This window comes from Melitaea cinxia, chromosome Z (assembly GCF_905220565.1).
Source record: "Melitaea cinxia chromosome Z, ilMelCinx1.1, whole genome shotgun sequence".
NCBI classification, from domain to species: domain Eukaryota; kingdom Metazoa; phylum Arthropoda; class Insecta; order Lepidoptera; family Nymphalidae; genus Melitaea; species Melitaea cinxia.
This window is the reverse complement of record NC_059424.1, coordinates 17,901,965-17,928,266: the sequence shown is the minus strand read 5'-3', so window position 1 is coordinate 17,928,266 and position 26,302 is coordinate 17,901,965. Positions and strand designations below refer to the sequence as shown.

General features: G+C 32.8%; 1 protein-coding gene across 1 annotated transcript; it reads left to right on the top strand.

Annotated features, from left to right (window-relative positions):
* The first annotated feature begins 10,802 nt into the window (after positions 1–10,802).
* On the top strand, positions 10,803–26,275 carry LOC123668940 (chitinase-like protein EN03). The gene is made up of 9 exons (XM_045602633.1): positions 10,803–10,953; positions 15,897–16,147; positions 17,804–17,936; positions 19,766–19,936; positions 20,088–20,256; positions 20,931–21,061; positions 21,860–21,985; positions 24,235–24,334; positions 25,483–26,275. The coding sequence occupies exons 1-9, from the start codon at positions 10,845–10,847 to the stop codon at positions 25,592–25,594; spliced, it is 1,302 nt and encodes a 433-aa protein (XP_045458589.1). The 5' UTR covers positions 10,803–10,844; the 3' UTR covers positions 25,595–26,275.
* Positions 26,276–26,302: the final 27 nt, after the last annotated feature.

Genomic DNA, 26,302 nt, shown 5'->3' with positions numbered 1-26,302 from the left:
AGGCTGTGAGGCAGCCGTCCATGCCCTACGCTCTTTCCTAACTTACGGCCAGCCTGACGTGTTGCTCAAAATTGACGTCAAAAATGCTTTCAATTCGGTAAATAGGGATACCCTGCTGACAGAAATAAAACAACATATACCGGAAGTATACAATTATCTTCTTCTCAGTTACGCTGACCCAACAAAATTATTATATCGTTCTAATGAACTGTCCTCGGAAGTAGGTTGTCAACAGGGTGATCCCCTTGGGCCTGCAATTTTTAGTTTAGCTATAAATCCGATAATTAAAAATCTAAATTCTAAATTCAACGTCTGGTATTTGGACGACGGAACCCTAGGAGGTGATGTGGATACTGTGTTTTCGGACCTTTTTTTAATCAAAAATAAATTTGAAGCCATTGGTTTGGAACTTAATTTTAGCAAATGCGAACTTTTTATAAATAACTGCGACTTAAATTTAAATGACGTAAAACAAAAATTTAATATTTTGGCTCCAAATATTAAAATAGTTAACAGTAATTCCCTTTACCTTTTAGGTTCTCCAATTTTTGATGAATCTATTCCTGAATATATTAATAATTCAATCACTAAATTTCAACATTCAGTTGACAGTCTCCTTGAAATTAGTCCACATTATGCACTTTGCATCTTAAAATATTGTCTTTTCGTCCCTAAATTTACGTATGCGCTCCGTTGCTGCTCGTTTTGGAATCACCCAGATCTTTTAACACAAGTAGACGACTTAATCAAAATTAGCTTAGAATCGATTCTTAATATGCAAATGAACGAGCAATCTTGGACCCAAGCATCCCTACCTATCCGTTATGGTGGTTTAGGGATTCGCAAAATTTCCAGTGTCGCTTTACCAGCTTTTCTATCTTCTGTCCATAGTTCAGCAAATCTCATAAGTAAAATTTTAAGGGCATCCCCTTCAAACTTTGAGATTGCTGGTTTGGAAGAAGCTAGAAACGCTTTCTTAATTGCATGCCCAGGTCAAAATTTTCCAGTTTCTCCAAATTCACAGAGGAGCTGGGACGACATAAACTGCAAATTGACTTATGACAATCTTTTAAGCTGTAGTACAGGCTCGGCGCGTGCTAGGCTTTTGGCCGTGGGTACGCAAGAGGCCGGCTACTGGCTTCACGCGTACCCTTCAACAAATACAGGAACATTTCTTGAGCCTGACACGCTCCGAATCGCAACCTGTCTACGGCTTGGGGTTCCGGTCTGCGCTCCTCATAAATGTCCCTGTGGCAGTGATGTCGATAAGCTAGGACATCACGGTCTGTCATGCCTAAAAAGTGCAGGCCGCTTCTCGAGACATGCCGCACTTAACGATATCATACGCCGGTCCCTTGCCACCGTAAACGTGCCAAGTCTACTTGAGCCGACTGGTATTGCAAGAGACGATGGCAAGAGACCGGACGGTATGAGTTTGATTCCATGGAAGATGGGTCGGGTGCTGGTATGGGATGCAACCTGTTCAGACACGCTAGCCCCTTCCCATCTACATGGAACAAACAACAGAGCTGGTGCGGCTTGTGAAGCGGCTGAAAAAACAAAAGTAGACAAATACAGGGGTCTAGGCTCCGAATATGATTTTGTCCCATTCGGTGTCGAGACCCTTGGTCCGTGGGGTCCTAGTGCTATAACACTATTTAAGGAAATAGCAAAAAGGTTAGTCGACGTCACAGGAGACCGAAGAGCTGGCAGCTACTTCGGACAAAGAATTAGTCTAGCTATTCAAAGGGGGAACGCTGCCAGTATCTTCGGAACCTTGCCTAAAGGGACTCCTTTTAATAATATTTTTTAGTTATTATATTATGTGTATATATATACTTAAGGTTTTTTTTTTTTTTTTTTTTTTTTTTTTTAGTTTAATGTAATTTATCTGTTAAATATAGCTTAACTATTTATTTTTATTATTAATATTACGTGTAAATAAAATTTCAGTGATTCTTTAATAAAATACACAATTTAATATTAATAAAACTATAACACGTTACCAAAATAACATTTTTTACAATTTTGGTCTGTCTGTCTGTCTGTTTGTTCCGGCTAATCTCTGAAACGGCTGGACCGATTTTGGCGGGACTTTCGCTGGCAGAAAGTTAATGTAATAAAGAAGTAACTTAGGCTACTTTTATTTTAGAAATTTGTTTTATAACTCTGCGAACTGAACAATAACTTGTTTGTTAGATTCCACGCGGACGATGTCGCCGCACAGCTAGTACTAAAATAAAAATAAAAAATATTCAAGAGAGCTATGAAAATGTATTTTAAAACTGCTATTTCACGAATTGTAATACTTCATTAATAAAATATAATTTATATGCAGCTGGGTCTTCAGTCGAAGCTGGTCTGGATAAATTTTTTCACAAATTAGAGCACCGTGTTTTTTACTATTAAGACCATTGAATCTTTCTGTACGAGGTCTGTTTGGAAGAGATGAATTAATTTTTATTTCCCGGTAGGCGGTTTATTGATTCTTAATTTTATTTAGTTATTTTGTTTCTGTGGCTGAAGTAATAAACGCTCATTAAAACTTTTGGATTTGACACTTTACGTAAAATAATACCTCAAGCCGAGCCTTTCTTTGTTTATCCTGTTTCCAAGATCGCATTGACATCATCGCAGAATTTAGTACAAGGATATTCGGAGGTTCATTGATATACTTATAAGGACAGCGGAGCGATGCCAGCGTGATAACATTGTATTGAAATTAATTTTTGTTTGTAAAACTACGCGTATGTGTGAGTGTAAATATACTAAAAAAAATATTATTTTAATGTACGACGATGCTTGCGTTAAGTCTGTTTGTACCTCATTTTATCCTCATTTCAGCCTATTGCAGTCCACTGCTAGAGATAAAGTTCGCACCAAAAATGGCATGAACTCATGTGTGCCCATAGTCACCACGCTGGGCAGACGGGTTGGTGACCGCAGGTCTGGCTTTGTCGCACCTAAGACGTTGCTGCCCCTCTTCGGCCTGTGTATTTCAAAGCCAGCAGTTGGATGGTTATCCCGCCGTCGGTCGGCTTTATAAGTTCCAAGGTGGTAGTGGAACTGTGCTGTCCCTTAGTCGCCTCTTACGACACCCACGGGAGGAGAGGGGGTGGCTATATTCTTTAATGTTTATACCTATTTGATATTTATTGTTACTCTCTTCTATATATAGCTCTGATTAAGTTGTCTAAGAAAAAAGAAATAATTTTGATTGACTCTAAGCGCTAAACAAACGGACTCTTCTGATTTATGAAATTAAAATGTATTAAATTTTATAATCTGACTGATATGTAGGACTGAGGGTTACCTGCTTCTTTTCGAGTTAGCTAATAAATCAAACAACGTAAATAAATAATTTAAAGATTAAAACAATTATAATTATATTATAATTCAAATATATCTCTATTATTACAACCAATAAAACAAACCGTCATCATTGCGCTTTGGTGGTAAAATATTTGAACAAAACAAGGCTTCCTAATTTATTGTTTCGATTAATTTTATCAAAAAGCCCACATGCTGGTAATTTTGTTTGCAAATTTAACTATAATGTTAGGTATATTACAGACGTACGATTAACATTGCGACCCCCATAGAGGTGTTTCGTACTAGTTTGCATACCGCTTGTTTAAAAAAGTTATTTCCTGATGGTCTAAATTGTTGTTATGTTGGTTTGTTAACCAAAATTTTCTTTAATAAATAGAGGAAGGTTTATAATTATGTATAATACATGCATAATATAGTAAAGATATACTGATAGTTTTAGAGGTTTCTAAGGTGCTGTCGTAAATAAACAAATTTTTTGCACATTTATTATATTTATTTTATATTTAGTACCAGCATTGCTCCTGTGCGAAGCCGGGGTCACTGGTATATACTACATATATAAAAGATTATTTCTGTTATTAATAATATATGCATATAAATAAAATATGGACATATTAAATCATCGTAATAACATTATAGAAATATTTTATTTTCATTGTTTATATCTGGACATAGATAATTGAAACAGATTTGACATTTTAACAGAAAAATAGATGAAAGTTAGTGGGAAGCGTTTGAATGCTAAAAGTATCACTCTAAATGCTACTAATGATCTGACATTGTAATACGACTGTTAAAGTGGAATGAAATGTATTTTTTGATATATTTAAAAGTGTGATTACGTTTTAACGTGACTATAGCATCTTGTTAACATTATTTGAATTCGTTTCTTCGGGATTTACACCATGTACCTTTTTATATTTGAGGCTCCGATATTTAACTCAGTTCTTCCGTGACCATGGCGCATGCAACTGCGCCGAAATATCGGAGCCTCAAATATAAAAAGGTACATGGTGTAAATCCCGAAGAAACGAATTCAAATAATATAGCATCTTGTTTCTTGACAAGAATGGTCGTATATTTTAACGAATTCTAAAGTCAATATTGGCAAGATAAACTGGTTCTTGTGGTTTAACGCAACAGCTAATTCAAGCTACGACTAAGCCGTGTCAAAGAACTGCTAATAATAGACAACGACTATCTTAACCATATATTTACATACATATAATTGGAATAATAAATAGACTTCTTACGGATTAGAATGAAGTAATAAGATAGCGGGAAATATCTGACTCAAAATCTTAAACAGCTCGACTGGGGAAGTAAATATATCGCAATAAATCATTGCAAATAATATCTATCGCTAAAAAATTTTGATATGATGATTTTTATTTTCGGTTTAAGCGAACCGTGGCGCCGTCTATAGTGAGTTCTTTACAGAGACCCGTATATCAAAAAAATCGATCTAGCGGGTACATCGTTCCATAGCTTAATTGGCTAGAGCGCCGACACGGTCAGTCGGAGACGCGGATTCGATTCCCGCTGGAGCGGTCAATTTTCGATATGATATTCAAAAATGTTTAGAATTCCTAATGTGTGGGTAACAAAAAAAAAAAAAACATACATATTAATATCTATTGCTATTAAGTAGTGATGTGTTCCTGTGGTAAGTAAGGTAGTTTCATTTTTCTGGGACGCGTTAATTTGATACGAGTAGGTGGGGTATATTCGATAACACGCTTATGTACTCCTGATCTAGGATGTAGGTGTCCATAGCCTGCGGTAAACGCTTATTATTAGATAGACATGCTTATTACCAACCTTGTGGTATAAAAGACATTTTTTTTTAAAATTAATAGTAAGAACTTGGCTAAAGTCTTATTCAACATAATCAATGATTTGATGTAATCGATAACGCAAAATTGACAATTGTTGTTTATTGTCTGATTAATTTAGTTTTGTAGCTCTGTTGGCATACTACGCCGTAGTGCGTTGTTATCATACTCTGATTTTAAGAATGTAAAACAAACAATCCCTTCAACTTTGAAATACTACTATTGATTAGGTGTTTTAATGTGAGGACATTTTTATGGACAAAGGATACCCAGCCCTAAATAATTTCCGCTTCTGCATAAATAGCGATACTGTGCCTCTTAAAGTCAATAAAAATAATATTAAAATATTATTATTTATTCACGTTGATTTATTTTTGCTGTTTTTACAGCTTTAACCAAAACAAGTAAAAAAAAAAAAAACTAAAATCTTTGACGCTTTGTTATTAGTATTGTAGATAGGTTTTATTTTATAGGTCCCAGTTATACCAACTTTAAAAAGAAACGTTTTATCATTAAAAGTCATTAACAAAACGAACTCGACCACAAAAACCAGTTAACATATACCTACCCGATCATTTGTATTAATAAAAAATATATAGCTAAGTGTGTTGCTAAGCGTAAAACTCGAATTCGTCTATTATTTTATAATATATATATATTTTTTTAATTTAATAACTTTATAAAAGTTACTAATGGAATACGCGTCTAGCAGAGCGCAAGACAACACAGCGTATGTTGGGTCTGCAATACATAAAATAAACGTAATTATTATAAAAACGATTATGCTTCCATTTAAATTTCCAAAAGGTTAAATTATTAATTAGTTTTTCCTAAATTAGGCAGAATTTTGCAGGTACCTAACATCAAAGCTTAAATACAGCGTTGATCTTACTACTTATACTAACTACTTGATCTCGATTGGAAGAATTTAGAGTACAAGAGTCTACAGAACGAACTTCATTAATTAATTCATTCATTCGGTTTAATTGCTTTGAATAGTGTCAAGCACAGACGATTTTTCAAAGAAGATTGATCGTTATGAACGAGGTTGTTGTAAATACTGCAACTTATTTTGGCTTACATGCTTTCAAAGATGTTAATAGACTATAGACGTTCAATAAATACAAACTTATGTAAATATTAAATTATACAAAAGTGTAAAATAAAAGTAGCTTGATTAGTATACGCTTTAGCCTGTAATATCCCACTACTAGGCATAGGCCTCTTTCCTCATGTAGGAGAAGGATCAGAGCTTAATCCACCACGCTGCTCCAATGCGAGTTGGCGGATATATTTCCTACAATGAGTAACGATCGCTATCAGGTGTACATGCTAACAACCGACGGCTTAACGTGCTCTCCGAGGCACGGTGGGGAGAACCACAAGTACTGCACAAACACCCAGACTACGGCAAACATCTGTATGGCCAATACAAATGTTTGTCATGTGCGGGGATCGAACCCGCAACAGCCAGCGCATCAGCTACAAACCAGTGCTGTGACCGTTGATGATTATTATAATCTTTAAATAATTTTGAATATTTTCGTCTTTTAGACAAACAAACATTTGAATTAACTGAATAATTGTGTATACCTGATGATTTAGATGCCATTTGTTCCAGTTGTACAGCTAGTATTTTTGGAATATAAGTAAATACCTAACCGTCTCAATGAACTATAGTTACCTTTTTAAGATTCGCTAAGCGTCTTATTTTATTTATTTTTTTTATTATTATATATTTTTTTTTGTAATACATATCAAAACTAAAACCAAGCTATTTGTATAAGTATAGTGAAAACAGAACAAGAAATTATTTTGTTAAAATACCTTCAAATATTATGTTGAAAGGAAACAACTATTATGGGTAAAAAACTTTTGACCTTGTATATTCTTTTTTCTATGAACATGATATAACTTTTCCTACTACTTTGTGTTCTTTGTTTGCGACATTTATCACTTTCTGAATAAATTAAATGGTTCTTTTTCTCGACTCTCGACATAGTATTCATCTATCTGGGAATAAATACGCGTTAAGCTTTTGATTACTTTAGCCTTTCTTAATTAATATAATTACCGATACATAAATATAATCCCCATTATTTTGACTTGTGAATGTTCCAAGGCATATACTTTCAAAACTGGAGTCTTCATGTGAAGAACGCTAATACTTTACGTGACAAATATCTACTTGTTAAGAATAATGCTATTAATATAACTAAATGTTTTAGAAAAATATAATCATAAATCAGCAAATCATCAATTTTTTTGTTGAATATCACAGTATGAATCAAACGATCATTGATTTTATTGACCATATACCAAAATTAACATTAAATAGGTAGTTTTAAGACAAGAAGATATACTAGAAATAAGTAAATCTATCAGTCAGTCAGTCAGCTCAGCCTATTGCAGTCCACTGCTGGACATAGGCCTCCCCAAGTTCGTGCCAAAAAATAAGTACATCTATACAAATAAATAAAATTTGAGTGTATGTCTGTAATATTAAAATAATTACTTTTTACTAGATGAATATGGATGTAAACACGGTACATAAACCAAAATTTTTTACAATTTTTGTCTATCGGTGTGTTTGTCTGTTGGCAGATAGCTGATGTAGTAAGGAGTGATTTAGGCTACTTTTATTTCAGAAATTTATTTATTTTTTAACTCTGCGAACTAAAAAACAACTTTTTTGTTAAATTCCACACGAATGAAGTCGCGGCCACAGCTACTTTAAAAATAAATTAAAACTTTATTTGCAATAGTTCTTGTATCGAATCAATTATAACTGACAAAACGATATCGCTTGAAGGTCTTACAATTATTTGCAAAACGTCAGAAAAGGTAATTATTTAAAACTTACTTGTGTACGTTACAACTGCTAAATATGTTGTATTGTTACAAAGCTATTTTTTTTTGAAAATTGTCAGTTTAGTCCACGTCATCGCATGTTATATACCTTCGCTGGACTGGTGATAGAAGGGCTGGTACATTTTAAAACACTTTAAAACACCTAGAGCACCGAAAGTCAACGGTGAAATTCAGGTAGCATTTTTCTTCACATAATTCCACATGTTTTACCGATGTATAAATGTATAATTTTGTAAAATAAATGAATGTGTCTTGTTATATTTGGATCACTATTAACAAAACATTTATTATCGTATTCCTACAACCACTATTAGGTACTAAAACCTGTAAATTTTATTAATATTGCTTTAGGAATGTGACGACTATCGACATCATTTTTTTTCGAAGTTGGTTTGCATAACTATGATAGGGATGGGCTTCTTTGAGGAGCCTTTTTGATGTCATTGGCCTTGGCAATTTCGGTTCAATATATATTTAATTATATAAGTTAGGGACGTATTTTGTTAGAAAACATCACTCACTCACTTCAGCCCATCACAGTCCACTGCTGGACATAGACCTCCCCAAGATCGCGACAAAAATGGCTCGAGCTCATGTGTTTTGCCCATAGTTACCACGCTGGGGAGGCAGATTAGTGACCGCAGGCCGCAGGGCTGGCTTTGTCGCAACGAAGACTACCGCTACCAGTCTTCGGCCCATGTATTTGAAAGCCAGAAGCTGGATGACTATCCCGCAATCGGTCGACTTTTTAAGTTCCAAGGTGGTAGTGGAACTGAGTAATCCCTTAGTCGCCTCTTAAGACACCCACGGGAAGAGAGTGGGTGGCTATATTCTTTACTGCCATAAAGTATACACAAAAACAGTTAGTAGTTAGAAAACATACACAAAAATATTTCGTAACACAAAATGAATATAATTGTAAGAAACATACTTCAATAGTTCCGTAATACTTACTAGCCATCCAAAATATACCTACTTAAGAGGCTCCCCCTTCTCAATGACCTTGAGCATTTAGACTTTGCCACACCCCACCCACCCGCACTTCACCTGATCAGTATTACGTAAAGGTTATTAAACTCGGCCATCTACCGGCTCTAGCTTGTACTACTTAGGACATGCGATTGATCCGTTTCCTAGACCAAGAGCTTGCGTACAAGTTGTGATCATCCATAATTATTATTTAATTTTCTTCTTGTCGTGTCGATTATTTAGGCTATAAAATTATATTAATTACTAGTTGTTACTTGTTGTTCAGTTCGCAGTTGTAAAATAAATAAATTTCTAAAATAAAAGTAGCCTAAGTTACTCCTTACTATATCAGCTATCTGCCAGTGAAAGTTCCGTCAGAATCGGTGTAGCCGTTTCAGAGATTAGGCGGAACAAACAGACATATAGACAGACAAAAATTGTCAAAATGCTATTTTTGTGTATATATCGTGTATACATCCATATGAATTTAGTAAAAAGCGGTTATTTTAATATTAAAAGCAGCCGCTCCAATTTTATTTGTACAGATATACTAAATTTATATTTTATTCAATTATCGGCTCGGTGAAGATCGAGTTTAGGTTCGGATCTTAGACCACAAGCTAAGCAGCTTTACATTTACACAGCTCAAAATTAATAATTTAAATTATTTTTTTATTTGAATTAAATACAATTGCAAAATTCAACAGTAAGTCTGTCTACCTTTTACATTTTGATGCCTATCTTGGATTTAAAAAAGTCAATAGATTTGCGCGTAAGCAAGAGCAGCGTGCGATGACGAGCGACACAAGTTCCCCGTACAAAGGCCTCTGGCCGTCTGCCGCGGGCCGCCTGTCGCCCGGCAAATAACCAAAAATTATATTTTTACGATTTTCTAATAAAATACTGCACTTAATAAAAAACCCTTCTGTAGAAATATTAAGTACAGGATTCTTAATTAATAAAAAAAATATTCACTATTGTAAGTAGTAAAATTAGAAAGCCTATACGATTTTTGTACGTGAAAGGAGGTCCAGGTAAATAATTATTTCTCTTTATTTAGAGAATTTTATACAATTATCTTACAGTCACATTAATAAACTGAATCCGAGTTACAACATATATTTATTTGATATTTTTAACGTAACTTTAACGTATACTTTATAGCACATGAAAACGGCCGAATTTGTCTGGGATCCCCTTAAGAGGGCATCATTTAAAAAATGTTATACTAACTCCTACCTTACAACTTTATTAATAACTGTCAAAGATTAAGAATTATGAAGACGGATCGCTATTCAAAATGTTTGTAAACCATATGTTGTTAATGAAAGGTCAGGTAAGTTAATTGCTCACATATGAATGACTACTAAAATGATTGTGTTATTTTAAATATATATTTTAATCAATGAAAAAATAGTAAAATATAGTCTTACGTTTTGTATCAAAAAATTACTATAATAAAAAAAAAAACAATCTACTGTTTGTAACTAGTACAACTGTACACATACATACGAGTAGGAAGGATAGGAAATGTAAGTCATGTTAACAATAAAAAGTATTATTTACGTTTTTGTTTAAGATTAAATACAATTGTAGAAAATCATGAATTTTATTTAAAAAATGTCTTATTATTTTTTTTTCATGTAAATTCAGACGTGACCTGGCGATCTACCGGTCAGCAGATTGTCATGGCCATAACGGAAAATAAGCAAACTACGTGTTCAACGATTACTAATCTATGACCTTCTTAAATGGTCGCGGTCATCTTAGTCGGATCGCAGCTAACTCACATTCGCCACACACGCTCCGTGGTGATCAGACGTGGTTATCGCAAGCATGAAGATATTGGTCGCTTTCCTCGGGCTCTTCGCCCTGGCTTTAGCCACCACAACCAGCCAAACCAAAGTCGTCTGCTACTATGACAGCAAGAGCTATGTCCGAGAATGTAAGTTACTTAATATTAACTATTGCGAATGTTTTTATTTCTAATATTATGTTCCATTTTTGAACTAAATATCGAAATTAAAATAAATCCTTTATTTTTTTTTTTTAATAATTGGGAACTTTGTTGCTGAGCGTTTATTCATACAATTAACGACATCCTTAGTTTACATTCGAAACAGGTTCGGAAACTTCTAAAAGCGTTACGCTGTGATGAATAATTTAAAAGCGAACAATTGATTTAAAAGCTATGATGTAAAATTGCAATAATTTAAATATCGTTTCGATTTTTTCTTTTTAAGATCATTTGACGGTAGATGAAGAAATCTATAAGCGGTGCTTAGCAATTTTTATTATAATTTATATTAATTTAAGTCTAATTTAGACTGAATTTACTATGACATTTTTTATAGATTTTAGATATCTTTGCCGCATATTTATATTATTATTTACTTTCAATAAATTATAATTCTAAACCGAAACTAACAACATGTTTCAGGGCTATTATTTGACCTTTATCATTACTGTCAAGGTGTTTTATATACTTTTTATATTATTAAAACTGAATGGAATATTCCACAAAAAAATATTTGCTTTTCCAATATAAAAGTATTTACGAAACTATTTCAAGATTAGAAAAATATTTTATTTAATTTTATTTAAATATTAACAAATGAATTGATTTATAAATTAAGCTAGCCTGTGTACATCCCACAGTTGGGAAAATCCTTGTTTTTAAACAGGAGAAGCGTTATATATAGTGTTATCCGCCGCCGTGCTTCACTTAATCTTGGCAAAAATTAATATTATGTGTATTATTCTTTGAATGACATTAAATATTATTCACATTTACTATTTGATTCAGGAAACATTTTAATATGTTCACGAACCCAAAATGAAAGATCTACCCGCCATATTACCGGACGCCATTTTTTTTTTTGTGCAAAATCGTGTTAAACCAAACAAGTTCGAGAAATCGTAATGTTGACATTTACATTATTTATTAGTCATCTTTGTTTGGAACCTTCGACGTTTCCAGTTGAAATGTAATAAGCTATATTTTATATAAATGGTCTGTAGGCTATATACAAATATGGCCTTGTTTAGTAATGAACTAGTTTATAAAATTATTTTTTACTATCTTACTTAGTTAACATCTAAAATCTAAAAGCTGTTTATGTATAAAATAAAACATAAAAATGCAGATAATATTTATATTACTATCATAATATATTTCCTCAGAGCTTAAAAGCCATTAAATCAATAAAATAAAACCAATATAAAATTACAAAGAGGTTGAAAGCAATATGGTTCATATATGCGTAAATTGTAACTAAATAAATACATTCCGTCTGCGTTTTTTGTTAATTTCGACTTCATTGAACATACTTACTCATAACTTTTCACCGAGATTATCGAGAGTATCGAGACCAGAATTATTTGAGTTACCCTACTACCCACTTGTGATAACGCGTTGGCGCAACGGTCACAGCACTGGTTTGTGACTGTTGTAGGCAATATGCCAACCCGCATTGGAGCAGCTCCGATCTTGCTCTTACATTGTGAAAGAGGCCTATGGTAAGCTGTGGGTTAAGAATAGGTACATAAAGCGTTTCAAAAATGAAAAAATAAACAAAAATCTTTGTGGTATTAACAAAAAACAGTAGATTATACTTGATCCCGCGCAAGCGTAAAGATATTCGAATAAACCAAATGTGGGCGAAGGAAGCCTTTGAATTACAAGGACAATTATATGACGGTCTGATTTCATTCTTGTAAACTGTTTTCCTCCTTACATGTTCTGGTACAAACCTATTATACACATGTTAAGTGAGCGATGACGTCACTCGTCTTGTTTACAGGATTTGACCCATTACGATAAGAACAATTTCTAATTAGTAACAATACTTAAGATAATTAAATTCTCGACAATTACGTGACCCCTTTATCAGCCGTGTCAGTTGATAACGAACAAATAAACGTTTCTAGAAGTGTTTGAAAATCTTTCCTTTGTTTCGACGATGGTTACAGTTTCGAGATAAAAGTTTTATAAGTATTCAATGAAGTAATGCGTATATCATGGCAGTAACAATTAAGTTATAATAAGCATTAAATATATTCGAAATCGGACCGCCCAGTGAAAAATTCTAATACATTTAAAAAATAAAATCAAATTGAGAACCTTCTTTTTCTGAAGTCGGTTAAACATATTTTAAAGTAACAACAACTTAAAAGTATTGTTATACGAGTTATTCGATATTTTAAGCTTTATGTAATGAAAACATAACCACATTAAAATATAAAGTAAATGTACTAGTACGAGTATAGTCGTAAGTTGAACTGGCACTTATGAAATGCTTACCAAAAAATGCATGTACCTACATGCATTTTAAATTTATTAGCAGTCCGTCCTATTTTTTAAATTACATAACTTGCGTGTTAAAATACGCGAAATGCGTTATGTAATTGTGTACTCTGTACATTTGTATTTATAATAACTAAGTAAATAATTTTTATTTAAAAATTGCCTTCAAAAATATTTATTCATCACAACGTCACAGTATTACTTCTTAGAAGTGGTATCTATAAGTACCCTCAATGTTATAACAAATGTACAAGAAGATCAAATGGAAGGTATTCGGGTATATTACAAATAGACTAAATCTTACATGATCTTTAATCATATACAATCTTATGTAATATTGTGTAAAAATAGAAAGTATCTAAGATGTGCATAGTTTTGTCTAACACGTGCATAATTTTGTAATATTCTCCTGGTCGTTGACCTGTTGTTTTTAAGAATGATTTGTACTTGATTGTCTTATCCGCACTGAGTTCTAATAACTCTACATACATATATATACTTACGCCTACAATCGACGCCCACACTGAAATCATTTTGTTTACTTCTAAAAATAATTAAACCAAATTTTGTGGTCTATCTATTAATCCTTTACGCTTTTTACGTATTCGTCATTACCATTTCCAATAAGTTACATCAATTGTAACGTAATTTGTATTCAATATTTTTTGTTTATAACCTATAAATTATGAAAGTATAGAAACAATTTTGGTAAGGCCGTTAATAAGTTCTTCGTCAAGAAATATATCATAATACTACGACACAAAGTTATACCACTAAATGACAATTCAAGTGAGACCGCATCTGATCGTAAGTAACAAAGTCAGGATTCGGTCCGTAGTAATTGTAGAGTACAATGTCCACTATCATTTTATACGGTTATTATAATTTTGTCAAGAAAAGTAATTTAGACAATTTTCGACTAGACGGTTAATCTCTGTAGCTTAAATTATACTCTGTGACCATTGCGTCATTTCCAACCATAGAGTTCGTAACACGAGTACGTAAATGTTATTTTTTTATACAACATTTTGCTGTGGTTAAACATTTTAAGTGTTTAATGCAAAATAATAGTGTGAGGTTGATGTTTGCTGTGCTATATGCCTACGTTAATGAATTGTTACGATCGAGTTTAAATTTTATACGTTTAGTATTTTATTTTATTACAAAAGAACGATATATAACTATGAATGAGATATATATCATATATACCTCGCAAATGTTGTTTTGCCATATATGTTATTAACCCCCTTAATCTCCACCCACTTCACTTTGGTGTTTTTAAAAATAGATGTTGGACGATTCTTAGACCTACCCGATATGCACACAAAATTTCTTAATAATTGTCTGGCAAACGACGAAAAACCGACTTCAATTATATTGACAAGTAATACAACGTAGGTAGACGAAAAAATAGTCAAGTAAAAACGCCTTATCAAAGATTACTCCAAAAGTTGTAATCAGATGTCGATGAAATTTAAATGTGACCACATGATAAACACCGGCTTTCGATTAAATTAAAAATCATCAAAATCTGTATACCCAGTAAAAAGGTTTTTTTTCATGGCTTAAATAAATTATATGAAATTTATTTCAAATTTTTTTATCTTAAGACTTATTTCTTGTGATTTGCAAGTTTATTTAAATTTATTATTTAACATGGGTCAAAGAAGTTTCTAGAATATAATTTATAGATATTTATAAAGGATTTAACCGTCTTACTACAATACGTTTTTTGAATTTTAATATAAGGAACGGTTGTTGAATAATAAATAACTACTTGTTTTCTACACACTTCCAGTTGCGCATATTTCTGTTAACTTGTGTATATATATTTTAATACTACCCTACATATTATATATTTAATTGCGATGTACCCAAAATATAAATTTTTGTTTAATTTTAGTGTTTTTAATTACTCATGTAAGTGAAGTATTCTTTTGAGAAATAAATGATCTTTAACCTTTATATGGTAAATTTTGAGTTAAAGATTTGATCGTACGTTATCGTTTTAAGATATTATGACTTGAATTTTTGGAGTGTATTCTTTAATAAGCGATATAATGCGCGGGGTATGAAGTAATTATCATCATCTTCCTGCCCGTATACCACTTATGTAGGGTCGGCACAACATGTTTCCTCTTCCATTCCTCTCTATTATTCGTCACTTCAGCGCTTACTCCTTTCTTTCTCATATCCTCACGCACACAATCCATCCATCGCTTTTTCGGTCTGGCGACCGCTCTTCGTCCTTCGACATTCATCCCTAACATTCTTTACCATACGCGTGGGGGATATGAAGTAAATATGAGTGAAGTCGTATGAAATAACGCTGAGCAGTGTCGTTCACTAGTTACCAGCGCAAAGCTGTTTATGAATGATATAGAAATAATAATAATAATATAAAATATAATAATAATAATAGTATAACCAACATTTTCTGTACCAACACGAATAGCAAGCGTCAATTAATGTTTTTCCTTTGTTTTTTTTAAATTTTTATTTCGAAATTTTACAATATTACATAAAAGTATATAACAATTGTTACATACATTGAAATAAAGTTGAGGGATGCATTTATCCAGCTCAAGCACGTATGCTCCCCATGGACTTGGACCCAGCACTGTCGTTCTGCACTCACTTAGTGTATGGCTATGCCGGAGTACAGCCTGACACTTACAAAATGGTATCTCTGAACGAGAACCTGGACACCGACCGCAACTACGCCAACTACAGAGCTATCACCAACTTCAAGTCGAAATACCCTGGTCTTAAAGTACTATTATCTGTTGGAGGAGACGCTGATTTGGAAGAACAACAAAAATACAACTTGCTGGTGAGTTATATAAATGTAGTAATCCTCCTTTCCATACTAGCTTCTGATTGTGGGTTCGGTTTCCATCTCAAGTACAACGTTTAGTTATACGATTGTATATTTATAATTTAATAATTTCTAACATTACTTACCATTTAACCTCCAGAATGTATGTCAGTAGTTGGGTGAAATTTCAGCAAAACTTTTTCACATTACATTTAGGATAAATAATAATAACAAAATATGCTCAATATGCTCAACATACTTACATACTTCTTAGCCCAGTTAGTCTTTATTTTTAATTTCGACATCAAAGAATACGTTTTGCATAAATTTAAACATTTCTCAACCATTTTACGGTTAAGAGTTTTATGATCAATGTAACAATCCTAACCGTCTTTATTAACAATGATGGCGGCTACAATTATTAATCGAGCGTGCATGAAATGTTTCTTGGTAAGGGATTGAAGATTCATACAAACTTAATTCATAAAACATTTTTTTCAACATCGAAGAATCTATGTGCCTATGTAACAACTGCCTGATGTTTGTTTAATAACCTAGCTAATTATATAAAAGAGTCGAATTCGTTTGATTTAAATATATATATATATATATTGTATATATATAATATTAAAAAGTACGAAATACGTAAACCTTACTATGCTCACAAGCGTTCCTAGCCACCTCCAGTTATTCATTTCACGTCGATAGTTGTTTGCACTTTCAAACGCACTTTGTGGTGATATATTTTCGTTTTACCCTCAATTTTTTTTTCTTGTGTTGTGTTAGTTTTGATGTATTTTTAAATTGCCAACGTTGTATATTAATTTAACTTTAGCTTCTATTACATTTCTCATGTAATTTAATTGTATTTTAGGATATAGATTATAAGTAAAAAACTTTATAAAGGACAAGTATTTATTTTAAATGTCCTAAAAAAATTTTTTTTAAACTTTTACTATCAACATATAACGCCATTTTACAAAATTTATATACAATTTTTATAAGCTTATCGCGAGATTTAAGTATTCGTATTTACTTAGTTTGAAAATTATCAAAATTAATCAAACGGATCAAGTTATAAAATTTCCTTGTATATCTACAAAGGAAAATCTCGCGAGAGATTAAAAAGAAAGTGTAACCTCAAGATTTTAGAGAATACTAAAGTGAGATTTTAGTTACTAAAATAGATTTACCGCTATATTTTCCGTGAGTAAACCTTTAACCCTTAAGATGTGATCTCTCTATGTATATTGACAAACTTCTATTAAGCCACTCGATTAGTTACAGATAATAAATAATGTTTTTGCTAGCAAATAAAAAAAAAAAACCGACTTCAATTACACCAACAAGTAATACAATGTTCGTTCGCGATTTCTCTAGGATGCCATCATCAGATCCTGGTTTCGTTATCATAGTACCACTCTTGGGATATCTCCTTTAAAAAAAAATGATCAAAATCGGTTCATAAACGACAAAGTTATCCCCGATCATACATAAAAAATATATATATGGTCGAATTGAGTAACCTCCTCCTTTTTGAAGTCGTTTTAAAACTAAAAGAAATATTGTAGAAATACCGCATACTTATTACTTGAGTTATAGCAAAAATATTTACCGTACATTTACCTGTGATGTGTATTGTACGTAATCTTAAAATTATATTTATTACAGCTCGAGACTCCACAAGCAAGAACTGCTTTCGTCAACTCTGGAGTACTGTTAGCTGAACAGCATGGTTTTGATGGTATCGATCTCGCTTGGCAATTCGCAAGGATCAAGCCGAAGAAGATTCGCTCCACCTTGGGTATGTTTCATTATAAACTGCTATTGTAATATGACATATTGTAATTAAACAACAAAACTTCAAGTCTTAGAACTATTATTTAAAATAGTACTGCGAAAGTACTAATTATTGTGTATAGTTGAGGTCAAAGATATTTACACAATTAACGTATACGAGAAAAATATTAGAAAGAAAACATTTTTTGAATAGATATATATATATATATACCGTATAGGTATTACATTATTATTAGCCGAGCGTGTCGGATAATACACAATAGTTCAACAAAATATAGGATGTCGTCACAAAAAAGTAAAAAAGTGAGGGTAGATAAGTATATATTGATGGTAAGACCGCTCACTATTCAGGATAAAGGAACAATACGATAAGCGAAGGAACACAAATACACAGATCTAAAAATGTTGAACTAGATGCGGCCAGACGTCATTTTAAATATGTATCAATATTTATGTAATTTTTAATTTTGTACAATTTAGTTATTTTTTTTATTGACATTTTGTAACCTATTTAATAGTTATTTTAACGTTATGACTAATTTATTATTTTAAATGAGGAATTTTCAAACATTACTAAGAATATTAAATTTTATTAACAGTGTTTTTATAATGAGATTTTACAATACAATTATTACATATTATATTACAATTATAAATTATTGTCTATAGTTATTTAAAAGAACAATCAATGAAAATTTTTATTATATACTTTATTGCAATAAAAATTAAATTTTTAAGCATATTAAAGTTAGAAGCACCTTTAAGTATCTATCTAATACTATTAAAGTCAAAGCAGCTCATTTCTTAATTTTACAGGAGAGGACTTTTAATTTTTTTTTTTCGCTTTTACTTCCTCATTTCTGGATTACTATTTATAGTAGGTTTAAAATCTTTGTAAAATTAATAGTTTACTTTCTTTGCTATAGTTTAAAAATCTTATATTAAATTATCAAAAAGTCCTAATAAAAGACATAACAAAAAAAGTGTCCTGAATGTGACTTTGTTGCACCGAAGGTGGGATATATATATTAAGTTTCCTTCAGCCGAATTGAGTAACTTCCGCCTTTTTTGAATTCGGTTGAAAAAGACTTCATCCAAACCGGCAGCGAATCATTTTAACTCTCTCTTCTACTACTAATCCTTCACGATTTACTAAAAATACCGAGCTGAGCTCGGTCACCCAGGTACTAATTTTAAAGCTTGTTCTGTAGTGCTATTCTGTAAGAACATTTTCGTGTCTCGACAGCGGAATCCGCGGTGAGATATCAAATTCGTATTCATTAAAACTCGACAGTCCCGTAGCGCCACACTTGTGAGTGCGGCGACGAGTCGAACCCTGTTGCGTGAGAACGTTGACATTTAATAGTATGACTTCGGTATTCTGTAAGGGGATTTACCGCTTCACACATCACAATTCGAGACTTGATTCGACACTTAACTTCATTGCACATATTCTAAAATAAAGTCATAAGAAAAGAATATCGATAAAATAAACACAGCTCTAAATTGCCGCTCTTCGATTCGACACTCACTTCACATCGCTTGTGCGTACGGAATGTTTACAGAATTCCAAACCAAGGTGAAGTGGGTTCGCTTTCGAAGTGAGCGCTGTCACTCAGGTGAAGCTCGATATCGAAATTGTTATTTACAGAATAGCCCTGCTGATCTGTGATTAACAAATTATGTCGTAAATCTTAAAACGCAGGCAAAATGTTGTCGGTATAAATGGCAGACTGTAGTAAAATTTACTCTCGACCAAAAAGTAGAGAAAACTTTGTGAAGTTACTTTTACTTCAGGTTAGATAATATAACTAATATAATTTTATATAATAGGATCAATCTGGCACACTTTCAAGAAAACATTCGGCTCAACCCCCGTTGACGAAAAAGAGGCTGAACACAGAGAAGGTTTCACTGCCCTAGTCAGAGAATTGAAGGCTGCCCTCAATCTCAAGCCTCACATGCAACTTTCTGTTACCGTTCTCCCTAATGTGAACTCTACTAGTAAGTAGATGCTAATTTGTGTTAAAATATTTCACATGGAAAAAATAATTTCATTATGTAAATAATGGATTATGAGATAAGACTATTTAATTTTTGCAACTTTGTATTAGGAAGTTCAAACCCCTTACTTTAACTAAATATTTCCGTACAGTCTACTTCGATGTGCCAGCCATCATTAACATGGTGGACATCGTCAACTTGAACGCTTTCGACTATTACACTCCATCGAGGAACCCCAAGGAAGCTGATTACACGGCTCCTATCTACAAGCCCCAGAACCGTAATGACCTTCTCAACGTCGACTCTGCCGTATCTTACTGGTAATTAATAATGCTAAAATACGAAGTGTTTTTATGCGTTTATTTGTGCATATTGTAATAATATTTTTACTATTATATTTATGTAGCTAAATTGAAAACGTAATTAATGACGAGTAGTACAAAATCAAATTTGTGTCATACTGTATAAAAAGGTGGTTATTTTTTCGTTTTTGTAATTTTCCTGAAGTCCAATTAGTATCAAAGATGTCACAGATATTAAACACTATTTTTATAGCGTCTATAATATATTTATATGAAGCAGGAGGATTTTTCTTTATATTAGAATAAATTCTTACCGTTTATATATATACGCGCTTAAGCCTGTAATATAGCACTGTTGGGCATAGGCCTTATTCCCTATGTAGGAGAAGTTGGCGGATATATTTCCCTACTATGAGTAATGATCGCTATCATCCGCACACGATTACAACCAGGACCGATGGCTTAACGTGCTCTCCGGGCACAGTGGCGAGACCCATAAGGACAGATATCCAAACCGATAAGATACTACCGGTATTTATACAAATACAAATATTCATCCCCAGCGGGAATCGAAACCGCAAACCGCCGGTGCAAAAGGCGACTACACGCATCACTAGACCAGAGCTGTTGAATAGTGATCGTAAAAGTTTAAAAACTTGTATTGACCACTAATTTGTATCAAACGTTTACAGGCTCGCTGGCGGAGCTCCCAGTAACAAGATTGTAGTCGGTATCGCCTCCTATGCTCGTACATGGAAATTAGATTCCGAGAGCGAAATTTCCGGAGTACCACCACTACACGCTAATGGACCGGGCGAGGCCGGTACGTTATTCAAATTAAATTTTCATATACACTGTAATGTAGAACTATTTTTCAACAGTGCCGTGTATCTTATTGAATCATTAATTGAGTAAATTAATTTTCGTCAATATCAAATTGTAAAGAAAATCTTATCTTCACCTTAAAATATACTTATTTGAGTATTTTATGATCTAAAAATCTTTCGTGACTTTATTTGATGATTTCATTATTTTAATAAGTAACCTGCGAGTTTTATGTATCTATATATAAATAAAAAATTCACGATGTATGTGAGCGATAAACTCCGAAACTACTGAACCACTTTTTATCAAATTTTGTAAGCATCTGTAATTTAGTCCAACCTGGGAGATAGAATAGTTTTTATCCCAATTGGACCCGGTAGGTGGCGCTGCTATCGGTATGTAAGCAATCAAAGTTAGTAGTGTAGTTAGTGTTTTCCGGGCAGGACAACGTCTGCCGGGTCCGCTAGTATATGTATAAAAGTAAAGTCTATACGATAGAGAAGACAGCTGAAGATATGTCGTACTTTAAAAAATGTTTATGCATTCTGAGTTTTAATTATATTAGGTCGTTTTAGTCAAGTAACTTATATTGTTTTTTTTTCTTCTATTTCTAACATACATAGAAACCTACCTACCTATTTATATTGCAATAATATATCATGTTATGGGTATTATCACGGTAATATACATGTATTATTATGCAACTCTTATTTAAATTTACTCAACCCCGGTCACGAACTAATGATGTTGATAGAGTAAAATCTATATATTTCTAAAATTTGTATATAATCTTTAGGACCTTACACTAAAACCGAAGGTCTTCTGAGCTACCCAGAAGTATGCGCGAAACTTATCAACCCTAACCACCAGAAGGGCATGCGTCCTCACTTAAGGAAGGTCACCGATCCCAGCAAACGTTTCGGTAAGTTCTTCATGAGTAAAACTTAAATAACAAAGCTTGACAGTTACTTTCGTTGGTTATGACTAGCTTAAGTTCGCTTATTGTCAATTATCGGGAATTAGCCGCTAAATTTAACTTTTCAGACCAGGGCTTAACGAAGGACGGAGATTTCTTTGGTTGGTACACCACAAGTGCTTATGTATATGTGCTTATGTTATGGCTTTTCTATAGCTATAGTATATGGTGTTGGTAATTGTTGGATATGGTGAATGGAGTGCTAAAACATGATTTGTTGAATTTAGTTAGAATTAAGATAAAATAATTTTTTAGTAGTTTAGTCAGGGTTTCGGTACAAAGTTTTCTGCACTTAACCAATTATTTTTGGAAAGAATGACTAAATTCAATTTCAAGCTTTCTGAACTGTAATGAATTGTTTTACTTTACGTAGGGGAAAACCGGGATATATGCCTCACTTTTTGAAATAGCCACCTAATTTTAAAAATATGATTTTTATACGAATAATTTTTATTAATGTAGCTAGCTCAATCCTTTATGTGGAATTATTACTATTTTTTTTAACCTACCCAATGCAGATTAAGCAGAAATTGGCTTTTCGTGAACCCTTTTTTTTGAGGATAGATGCCTACCTATATGGATAGTTGCCCCACCATGAAAATAGAGAGTAGGATAGATTCCCTTTAAACCGTGTAAACGAAAAACCCAAATCAAATGTTAGGTAGTTCTACTCCTAAAACATCGATTGTCTCCAAGAAACATGGACCATAGTAATGAAAAACATTTTGTGTTTTTTTTATATCTTTTAATTGTTATAAGTAGAATAAAATTTTTATATCACACATATTACTATACCTAATTAAATTTTTAAAGCTTTTGTCTAACTAAAATATAGATTCTTAAGTTTCAACATGAGATATATATATATATATATATATATATATTATATATATATATATATATATATATAAGCCGTATACATACATATATATATATATATTAAAATTTAATTAAATTTATATATATATATCATCATCATTACAGCCTATACAGTCCACTGCTGGACATAGGCCTCCACAAGTTTACGCCACAAATAACGTGAACTCATGTGTTTTGCCCATAGTCACCACGCTGGGCAGGCGGGTTGGTGACCGCAGTACTGGCTTTGTCGCACCGAAGACGCTGCTGCCCGTCTTCGGCCTGTGTATTTCAAAGCCAGCAGTTGGATGGTTATCCCGCCATCGGTCGGCTTCTTAAGTTCCAAGGTGGTTGTGGAACCTTGTTATCCCTTAGTCGCCTCTTACGACACCCACGGGAAGAGAGGGGGGGAAGAGATATTTATATATATAAATTTAATTAAATTTTACAGGCATTTATTCAACAAAAGTATAAATGCTTAATTGTTGGTCTAAAATATTCATATCAAGTGTCAACATGCACATTGCACAATCATACTTTCTCATCGAAAGCTGACTGTAGGTTTTCTATAGTCCAAGAACAAATTCGAGCTCGCATTCCTTCCTTTCTTTTATATTTTCGTGGCATAGTTCTGCTAGAATCAGTAAAACATCCAAACATAAATATACGTAAATACATAAAAAATATAACAGATACAAAAAACATTTAACATATAAACTTACTCTGTATGTGCTGAATGAAGGGATAGATGCTAAGGCACCTATACCTCAAAAAATCAGGGCAACTATCCTTTGTGATTGGGATAGATGCCCACGTATTTTTTAAATAAATTATAAACAAAATAGCATCTATTTACAACTATATGCAGACTCAATGACCCAGTATATTGACGTGATAAAAAATATAACCGAATTTATTACTATTTATAAAATTATACAACCTTAAATACTAACCTTTAAAACTTTGACGTATTTGTAAATTTCGCCACGGAGACAATTACACACACGAGCCAAACGCGTCCTTACCACACGAATATCTGTGGGTATCGGAGTTACGGGGTGACTTCGACTCCTACTTATGCGATTAATTTTTATTTGTGAGTTCGGGATGTTAGGTTTTTAGAACATGAGGCATCTACACCACTGCGGCATCTATCCCGGTTTTACCATATATTTTAATTGTGTTATGTTATAGGTTACATGTTTTGGTCGTTCATATGATGAAATTATTTGGAAGATACAGCTACCAGCACTGTACTGTAATTTACATCACGCTCTTTTCTGCACAAATAGTTTTACATGAAATGGGATGAGTTAAAGTGCTTTACGTTTCTCTAGGAACATACGCTTTCCGTCTGCCCGACGACAGCGGCGAGGGTGGTTTGTGGGTCAGCTATGAAGATCCCGACACAGCCGGACAAAAGGCGACATACGCGAAGTAAGAATTGTATAAATACTTAACACCTAGTTACGTTTAGTCGTTGTACGTTCAAATTGCGTAATATATATTTCCATTACTGTCGACGAAGGCCTGTTATCTGCAAACGCAATAGTAATAATTTTATTTGCCGTCAGATTGACGAAAGTCACCCTTTTATTCTTTCATATATCAAAGTATTCTAAACTATTTTGTTTTTAAGTAAGGGCATTCAAGTGGAAGTTGAATTTACTTTTAGTTGCTACTTATCAAATTGAATTATACTCCGTAGGATATATTGGTGTTCCATCCATGTATGATTTTTCAAATCTTCTTTTTTTATTATAAACTAGCCGACCCGTACCCACTTCGTTGGCGTTCATTATTTTTGTGATGCAAATGTATACTCGTAGTAGTTTTCATCTTGCTCGCATTTCTTCGACTTGATTAACATATACTATTATTTTTCACTGAATTTTTGTTCAATAACAAAAAATATAGCCTGTATCACTCCTGAATAGTGTAGCTTTCTGTTAGTGAAAAATTTTCATGATCAAATGTGTGTTTGCAAAGATTACCCCCGACAAACAAACAAAGTTAGAAACTTTACCTCTTTATAATATTACTATAGATGTTTAGTTAGATGGTATAAAATTTATTTAAGCACCAACTTTCACACTTCCTCTGTTAAAGACTAATATAAATATATATAGCTAAGTTTAATATTAGTCAAGATATCAAGTGTGTAAATAGTTCAGTAATTGTGGAGTTAAGGGTGAAATTTAATAAACTAATGAACGTGTCACAAGATCCCATGCGTAAACCCCAAAATTTTAAATAGCAACAATTATATTTATGAAAAAATATCACCGAGAATATAGAGACAAAAATTAAAATGTGTCAAGTTATATAAAATTTATAAACCGTGGGATATTTGCATTCTGTTTTACCATTTCCTTAAAGTAGTCAATATTTCTTGTCTTGAAATTTATAAGACAAATACATTGATATAGATATATTCAAACAAATATCCTTTTGAAGTTAATGTATTCATTCAATCTTTAAAACTGCAGTATTATCTAATATTGTCAGTGTTTTATTTCTATGATAACAGTGTAAATATTATTATTTTAATTAATGATTTATTAATTCATTTTACTTATTCATAGGTCCAAAAACCTTGGAGGAGTTTCCATCGTGGATTTGAGTATGGATGATTTCCGCGGACTTTGCACTGGCGACAAATATCCAATTCTTCGTGCTGCGAAATACCGATTATAAATAATATAATATGTTAAATGCTATATTCTCCTATAAATGTACACTTATTTAATTCGACAGGCAAACGAAGTCCAAGTTTTTCTAATATGACAAGTTTTTCTAATATGACAACGTCAGTAGCATATAGTAGAATTTAGTAAAGGGGAGACTGGATGCGGTTGAAACTTTGTTACATGCTTCCTTCTTGTTCTTTTTCTTTCTTCATCAATCTTCCCCAGTCCCCTAAGTGCATTCAGTTCAAAATTTAGACGAACTTATATTTAAAATATGATTATGATTATATTACAAATTTGAATAGGGCCAATTAATTGTAACTTTGTTTTGAAGACACATACCAGACTTTATTTCCAAGACCCATACCAGACTTTATTTCGAAGATACATACCAGACTTTATTTCCAAGACACATACCAGACTTTATTTCCAAGACACATACCAGACTTTATTTCGAAGATAGATACCAGACTTTATTTCGAATACACATACCTGACTTTGTTTTGAAGACACATACCAGACTTTGTTTTGAAGACACACGCCAGGTTTTGTTGCGTAGTCTAATTTTCATTTTTTAATTTGATTGTATTTATTGCATGCACCCCACTACTGCGCATAGGCCCCGTGTAGGAGAAGGATTATTGATATTGCATGTATTGCATGTTGATAATAAAGTAAATTGATATAACTTTTTTTTTTACTTATAACCTTCTTG

What these genes read in the sequence shown, in the direction of transcription:
- LOC123668940 (XM_045602633.1), top strand. Translation starts at nt 10,845, where the DNA reads ATGAAGATATTGGTCGCTTTCCTCGGGCTCTTCGCCCTGGCTTTAGCC. An exon ending in GAAGATTCGCTCCACCTTGG is followed by an intron (nt 17,937 to 19,765) that starts GTATGTTTCATT and finishes TTTATATAATAG; the next exon opens with GATCAATCTGGCACACTTTC. An exon ending in CCCTAATGTGAACTCTACTA is followed by an intron (nt 19,937 to 20,087) that starts GTAAGTAGATGC and finishes ATTTCCGTACAG; the next exon opens with TCTACTTCGATGTGCCAGCC.